Source organism: Mastomys coucha, unplaced genomic scaffold (assembly GCF_008632895.1).
Source record: "Mastomys coucha isolate ucsf_1 unplaced genomic scaffold, UCSF_Mcou_1 pScaffold15, whole genome shotgun sequence".
Lineage (NCBI taxonomy): Eukaryota > Metazoa > Chordata > Mammalia > Rodentia > Muridae > Mastomys > Mastomys coucha.
In genome coordinates, this window is record NW_022196897.1 from 141,905,531 (window position 1) to 141,913,182 (window position 7,652).

The 7,652-nt window shown below is 46.8% G+C and overlaps 2 protein-coding genes across 13 annotated transcripts in view; one reads left to right on the forward strand and one right to left on the reverse strand.

Annotated features, from left to right (window-relative positions):
* The window catches only part of CUNH20orf173 (chromosome unknown C20orf173 homolog), a 10,923-nt gene extending 5,907 nt beyond the window's left edge, over positions 1-5,016 (reverse strand). For 2 of the 9 annotated variants that reach the window (XM_031372461.1, XM_031372456.1), the window contains exon 1: positions 4,581-5,016. The gene's annotated coding sequence lies outside the window, so the exon portion shown is untranslated. Of the gene's footprint in view, positions 1-2,457; positions 2,534-2,903; positions 2,926-4,473; positions 4,554-4,580 lie in introns of those variants that run through there. The other 7 variants (XM_031372454.1, XM_031372455.1, XM_031372460.1 and 4 more) reach the window with 6 other exon arrangements.
* The window catches only part of Ergic3 (ERGIC and golgi 3), a 10,177-nt gene continuing 7,152 nt past the window's right edge, over positions 4,628-7,652 (forward strand). For 2 of the 4 annotated variants that reach the window (XM_031372452.1, XM_031372453.1), the window contains exons 1-5: positions 4,628-4,821; positions 4,957-5,027; positions 5,146-5,233; positions 5,464-5,583; positions 7,140-7,233. In XM_031372452.1, the coding sequence (XP_031228312.1) occupies positions 4,734-4,821; positions 4,957-5,027; positions 5,146-5,233; positions 5,464-5,583; positions 7,140-7,233 (461 nt within the window). In that variant the 5' untranslated portion in view covers positions 4,628-4,733. The remainder of the gene's footprint in view (positions 4,822-4,956; positions 5,028-5,145; positions 5,234-5,463; positions 5,584-7,139; positions 7,234-7,652) is intronic. The other 2 variants (XM_031372449.1, XM_031372451.1) reach the window with 2 other exon arrangements.

Consider the following 7,652-nt stretch of genomic DNA (forward strand, 5'->3'; position numbering starts at 1 on the left):
TCTAAGGTGTCTTCTGCCCCTGAGATTTTCTCTTCTATCTCTTGCATTCTGTTGGTGATGCTTGCATCCATGGCTCCTGCTTTCTTTCCTAGGTTTTGTATCTCCAGAGTTGTCTCTCTTTCTGATTTCTTTATTGTTTCTATTTCCATTTTTAGATTCTGGATGGTTTTGCTCATTTCCTTCACCTATTTGATTGTGTTTTCCTGTAGTTCTTTAAGGGATTTTTGTGTTTCCTCTTTAAGAGCTCCTAGCTCTTTACCTGTGTTCTCCTGTATTTCTTTGAGGGTGCTATTTATGTCTTTCTTAAGGTCCTGTATCATCATCATGATAAGTGATTTTATATCTGAATCTTGTTTTTCCAGTGTGATGGTGTGTCCAGGACTTGCTATGGTGGGAGAATTGGGTTCTGATGATGGCAAGTGACCTTGGTTTGTGTTGTTTATTTTCTTACGCTTGCCCCCGGCCATCTGGTTACCTCTAGTGCTACCTGCCCTTGCTAAATCTGACTGGAGCCTGTTCTTCCTGTGATCCTGGTTGTGTCAGAACTCCTCAGAGTCAAGCTGTCTCTGTGATCCTGTGATTCTGGGATCCTGGGATCCTGGGATCCTGGGCTTGTTAGATCACCTGGGAGTGTGGCTTTCTCTGTGTGTTGTAGGACTGGCTGCAGAGCTTGGGCCCAAGGTCTGCTCAGAACACTAACCCAGAGAGACCGGAAGGAACCCAAGTCACTGGGCTGGCAGAGTTCCTGTGTGTCTGGTCAAGCTGGTCCCAGTTACTCCCAGTGTTGGGACAGATGTTTGTTCCTGCTCACCTCAATCCTGGGTGTGTCAGAGTGCCTGGGAATGGAGCTTCCTCTGGGTGTTGTAGGACTGGCTGCTGAGCTTGCGCCCAAGGTCTGCTCTGGACCCCAGCCCAGAAAGAACAGAAGGAACCCAAGTCACTGGGCTGGCGGCGTTCCTGTGTGCCTGGTCCTGCTGGTCCCAGTTACTCCCAGTGTTGGGACAGATGTTGGTTCCTGCTCACCTCAATCCTGGGTGTGTCAGAGCGCCTGGGAGTGGAGCTTCCTCTCGATGGTCTGAGTTTGATCCTGCAGTTTGAAGAGATTTGTCTTGGCCCACTAAGGTCTGCAGCTTGTTTACAGCCATTTCCACAATGTTGCCGGGGAACTAGTGGGTGTCATTCCGGTGCTGTGTTTTGGATCAGCTACCAGGCTCCTAATACAGAGCTCCACAAAAGCTGGTAAGGATGGATGTCTTGCATATATATGTATATATGTATGTATTATACACATATATACATATATATGCATTGTGTGTATGCAATACCCATAAAGGCCAGAAGAGGGTTCAAAATTTGTAGAATTGGAGTTACTGATGTCTGGGGGCCACTTTGTGGGTTCTGGGGACTGATCCCTGGGTCCTCTGAAAGAGCAGCCGTACTCTTAACTATTGAGTCACTTCTCAAGCCCCTGCATCCATCTTTTTAAAATGCAGGTTCTAAGGATCAATAGTTCTAAGGTCAAATACTTTTTAAGTTCTAAGGTTTTAAAGCCAAATAGTTTTTATTCCACTTTTTTTCCTGGAGACTTGACAATTTACCTTTACAGAACTGATCCCTATATATGGGCATGTACTTTGACTCCAGTGTTTTCCCTCTGAGCAATCTCATGAACTCATGCATAAGTTTTAACCACCTGGTACAATTTTTGTTTGTTCTGAAATGGGTTTTCATAGCATAGACTGGCCTTGAAATCTTTTATTTTTAATTTTTATTTATTTATATATGAGTGTTTTATATATATGTATATATACATATGTGTATGTATGTATGTATGTATGTATGTATGTATGTATATAGTGTGTGTGCCAGAAGAGGGCATCAGACCCCATTATAGATGGTTGTGAGCCACCATGTGGTTGCTGGGAATTGAACTCAGGACCTCTGGAAGAGCATCCAGTACTCTTAACCACAGAGCCATCTCTCCAGCTCCCGACCTTGAAATCTTGATCATTCTCCTTTATCCCCTAAGTATCAGGGCTATAAATATTTAACATGACTGGCTGTCGTTTCAGTTTTTGTTTGTTTTAAAAACAGGTTCTCCCTACATAGCCCACATTGACCTCAAACTTGGAATCCTTCTGACTCATCCAAAAATATAACCACCTAGTAAACTTTTAAAATACAAAACCTTAAGCTAGAGAGGTGGCTCAGCTGTTAAGAGCACCGACTGCTCTTGCAGAGGTCCTGAGTTCAATTCCCAGCCACCTCATGATGGCTCACAACCATCTGTGATGGGATCTGATGCCCTCTTGGTGTGTCTGGAGACAGCTACAGTGTACTCACATACATGAAATAAATACATAATTATTTTTAAAAAATACAAAACTGTATCCAATAGTGTGGCTATAAGCTTTGGTTGGGAAGCCACTTGTGTAGTGCTCAGGGAGGACTGCTGACCGGAGTGCCATGGTTGGAGAAGCCGCTTGTGTAGTGCCCAGGGAGGACTGCTGACCGGAGTGCCAGGAAGAAACGTCTGTGGGATACAAGCCATGAAGCAGACAACTGCATTCCTCCTGCCACGTCTCAGGGAACATTCCCAGAGATGGGGCTGAGAGAATGCCAGAGCTACAGGACACAGGAGGAGCAGTATGGAATTCTGGATTCCAGGCATGACCTGGGTATTGCACTATCGAACTAAGGTTATCTGTACAAAATCTCCATGAGATGGGCCAGTCAGCATCTGAGGATTTTTACACTGATAATGGTTGATTGGAGAAGCAGAAAGGTTTTTATAAGTAGTGAGTCACATGAGCACACACACACATACACACAAAAAGACATGAAGGTAGAAATAAAGTGAAGGGGTTAATGGGAGAAGAAGGGGTCCAAAGGAGGGTAACTACCTGGGTCTGCTCACACGTGTGTGTGTGTGTGTGTGTGTGTGTGTGTGTGTGTGTGTGAGAGAGAGAGAGAGAGAGAGAGAGAGAGAGAGAGGAGAGAGAGAGAGAGAGAAATACATTATGAATAAGTATGAAGATGTCATAAACCCCTTATTGTGGATAGTCAACATATTCTAATAAAAACATCTAAGGGCTAGGTGTGGTGGCACATGCCTTCAAAGGCAGCTCCTGAGAGGCAGAGGCAGGCGATCTCTGTGAATTCAAGACCAGCCCAGGCTACATAGTGAGACCCTGTCTAAAATAAAATACAAAATAAAATCTTAAAAACTCTTAAGGTTGAAGGGAAACCATTCAATATTATGGATATGTAACATTCAGCAGCATAAAATAGATTCCTAAAGTGGGATTTATTATCAGAAGCAAGATTTCCAAATCAAGACCTTTAAGCTCAGGGCTGGAGAAAGAGCTCAACATGGTTGCTGCTCTTTCAGAGGACCCTGGTTCAGTTCCCAGCACACACATGGGATGACTCACAACTGCCCATAAGTTAAGATTTAGAGGATCCAATGCCCTGTACACTCAAACACATGTAGACACACATACACATAAAAATAAATAATAAATCTTCAAAACAAAAGCCTCCCATGAGATGCTAAGAGGCTGAGGCAGGAGTCCAGGAGTTCCTGGTCAGCCAGGGCAGCATAAAAGCACACTGTCTCAAAACAAAACTATTGAACATTTTGTTTTAGTCTTCACAGAGGTATTAAGCTGTCTAGAGGCAATGGGTTACAACAGAAAGCAAATAAGGGTTTGCTTAATCTCCACTCCATAGCCTTGGCCTGGGGGGTGGGGTGGGGGAGGGAGTCAGTGAACCATCCATATTTTATTTATTGACCCACAGTGGGATTAGCACTGAGAAGCTGAGTTAAGAACCCAGGGAACTTCGAAATCCAGAACTGGGTTCGACTATTGACTAGTTTGAGCTTTAAAAAAAAATTAAAGTTAACACCCACTGTTTTAAAAATAATTTATAGATTATATTTACTTATTTGTGAGTGTGGCCACGGGCACACCACAGCACTTATATGGAGGTCAGAGGACATTTTGCAAGAATCAGTTTTCTTCCACCACGTGGGTCCTGGGTGTAGAACTCAGAACTGGCAGCAAATGCCTTCTCCTGCTGAGTCAACGTACCAGCCAGTTAACACCCTCATACCCTGCAGAAATTCTCATGCCTTAACCCCAAAAAGTGGAAACACTTTGGAGCCACTTTTGGACTTTCTGATGAGGGAACCAATTATTTCCTTGTAACCGATTCCTTTTTTTTTTTTTTTTTCCTTTTGTAATTTTTCGAGACAGGATTTCTTTATGTAACAGCTGTGGCTGTCTTGGAACAATCTTTGTAACCCAGGGTGAACTCGAACTCGTAGACGATCTGCTTGCCTCTGCCTCCCGAGTGTTCGGATTAAAGGTGTGCGCCCACCCCGGTTTAACTAATGCTGCGGTGGCTATGGCAGGGTCCTGTTGGAAGCACTGTCCTTAGAGATACAAAGGTGCCACAAGAAGGTCTTACCACAGGTGCTGTCACTCCGCACTCAAGCACCGCCCTCTGTGCTACCGGCCCGCCCCCCTCGGAGCACCGCCCAATCCACGCTAGGGGGCGTGACAATGTCCACTGACCAGACAGCCTTTAAGAAGGCAGGTGAGGGGTGGAGCCCCACGTACGCACTGCTACGCTTGCGCGAGACAGCGAGGGGCGTGATCCAGGCTCCAGGCCGGAAGCGGGAGGCTGGAGGGGCGGGCCGGCTGGTGTCCCCTTTCCGGCCGGTCCCCATGGAGGCGCTGAGGAAGCTGAAGCAGTTCGATGCCTACCCTAAGACTCTGGAGGACTTCCGGGTCAAGACCTGCGGGGGTGCCACGGGTAGGTCTCGGCGCGGGCAGGGTTGCAAGGAGGAAGCTGTCCTCGCGTTTGGCCCGGGCTCCGGGACTCTCCCTGGCCTGCTAGGGGCTGAGGGGTGGGATACAGGCCATTCCAAATCTCGCTCTCGCCCTGCAGTGACCATTGTCAGTGGCCTTCTCATGCTCCTGCTGTTCCTATCGGAGTTGCAGTATTATCTCACTACTGAGGTAAGGGGCGTGGCCTCGAACGTGGGCGGGGCCTGACATTCTAAGGGTAGGACCCTTAAAGGTGGGAGAGGGGAAGAGAGGAGTAGGGGCGAATCTGACTGAGGAAGTCACGCTCTAGGTGCATCCTGAGCTCTACGTGGACAAGTCTCGGGGGGATAAACTGAAGATCAACATCGATGTTCTTTTCCCACACATGCCTTGTGCCTGTGAGTACCTGATTGTGAGTGGGAGTTGACCTCCTGGGTGTACCAGGTGGGCTTCCAGACTTGCACCTCTGGCCTTAGATCCGGGAGTAGACGCCAGGTCATCCTCATTCCCCGAGTCCAGTTCTTCCTCGAGATACATCTTTCCCATCAGAGCTCAGCCCTCCAGGTCCCTAGTGCTTTTTAAGCACGAAAGCTAAGTATAACGCCTTAGCTTGCCTCTCTGTTTCCAGACTTGAGCATCGATGCCATGGATGTGGCTGGGGAGCAGCAGCTGGATGTAGAGCACAACCTGTTCAAGAAACGACTAGACAAGGATGGTGTCCCCGTGAGCTCAGAGGCTGAACGGCATGGTAACTAAGGGAGGGGGACGGGTCTCCAATCCTAGAGCTGGACGTTCTTGTCCTGCCTTCTACAAGTGGGCACATTAGACAGAAGTCAACTGGCGTGCTTAGGGTTCTGCAGCTAGTAAAAGTCAAAGGTCGGGCTGGAGAGATGGCTCAGCGGTTAGGAGCACTGACTACTCTTCCAGAGGTCAATCCCCAGCAACCACATGGTGGCTCACAACCATCTGGTGTGTCTGAAAACAGGTACGGTGTACTCATACATGAAATAAATAAATAAATCTTTAAAAAAAATAGTCAAGGGTCAGTTGAATCCATGATTCTGGTATTGGAACATTGAGTGGAATACCTTAGGGGCTGGAGAAGAGGGCTCAGTGGTTAAGAGCAAGACACTTTACTTGGTTATCATTTCTCAAGCTTGAGCATTGGTCTTCTTTAGGTACAGGAAGTTTACTTGCCCGATTCATTGGCTAGAGTACTTTTCCACATTGCAGTGCAAGTATTCTGAGATTAAGAGTTTAAATTCTCGAGGAGAAGCCGGGCAGTGGTGGCGCACGCCTTTAATCCCAGCACTTGGGAGGCAGAGGCAGGAGGATTTCTGAGTTCGAGGCCAGCCTGGTCTACAGAGTGAGTTCCAGGACAGCTAGGGCTACATAGAGAAACCCTGTCTCGAAAAACCAAAAAAAAAAAAAAAAAAAAAAAAAAAATTCTCGAGGAGAATTGCCTGGGTTCGGACTGCATTGTCTTGCTGTTTGTGAGCATTTATGGTGGTAAATGGTAGTAACCTGTACATGAGATGAAGGATTGGACGCAGTACAGACGGTTCTCAGCTTACGCCGCTTTGTCTTTGAGATGGTTTGAAAGCACGCCTGTACAACCTCAGGTCTTCACTTTCAGCAGAGGAGTCAGTTAGTTATTCAAGACACGCCGTACTTTGTTAGGAAATAGTCTTTGTGTCAGATGGTTTTGCCCAGCTGTTGGCTGTGTAAGTACTCTGAACGTGTTTAATATAATGTTCGGTATCTTAGATGTATTAAGTGTATTCTAAAATACCAGAATATGATATTTTACCATCTGTAACCTCATCCTGTGTTGGGGATCAGTAATACATAATCAGTAATATACCACCCACAAGTAATCTTTATAAAAGACCTGGTATGGAGTGCTCACTTCCAGCAGTTTCCTGAAGTTGCTGTCTCTGTTACCCTCAGCCCATCTCACTATGTAGCTCTGTCCCAGAACTCATTCTGTAGACTAGGCCTAGAACTCACAGATCCTCTTGCCTCTGTCTCCCAAGTGCTGGGATTAAAGGTGTGGCCCACTACTCCGAGCTCAGACCCAGTTTCAGTCTGATGGGGTGAAACAGGACAATGGGAACTTACCTGTACCAGCTGATGCTTAGTGTTTACTGCTGTTTTCTAAGACTGAGTATATGTAACGGGCTTAACGCCTGACCATCAGATGTGGTGTTGGTTTTCCCCAGCCCAGGGACACAGGGAGGGGACTGTGGCCGTGGATGCCACTGTGTGTGCTTCAAGCTGTGCTTTTGCCTCTGTCCTGCCCAGAGCTTGGGAAAGTCGAGGTGACAGTGTTTGACCCCAGCTCGCTGGACCCCAATCGCTGTGAGAGCTGCTACGGCGCTGAGTCAGAAGATATCAAGTGAGCCACACCCCAGGGCACGGGGAGTGAGATGTGAGAATTTAGAGGGGTGTATTCCTCATTACTGATCCTGACGAAAGTGCTAACAGTTAGTGAGCAGGCCCACTAACAATCGCACGCCTAGGCGGAAGGCAGAAGTGGCTCCTGCTCTTCAGTCTGGAGAGTCAGCTGCCAGGCGTCTAGTGCTTGTCTTCAGTCTGAGCCACATCGCTTCTCTAGGTATTAATGAAGGAGGATAATAACACCCTCCTTGCCAAAGTTGAGTATGTTGTATGTAGTCTTGACGTACAAGTCCAAAGCTACGTACGTTATTAAGCCTCCAGTTTGTGCCAACCACTGTGTAATTTCACAGCCCTGACCCCTGAGAGACTAACTCAACAGGTCTAGAGAGATGTACTTTTTTTTTTTTTTTTTTTTTT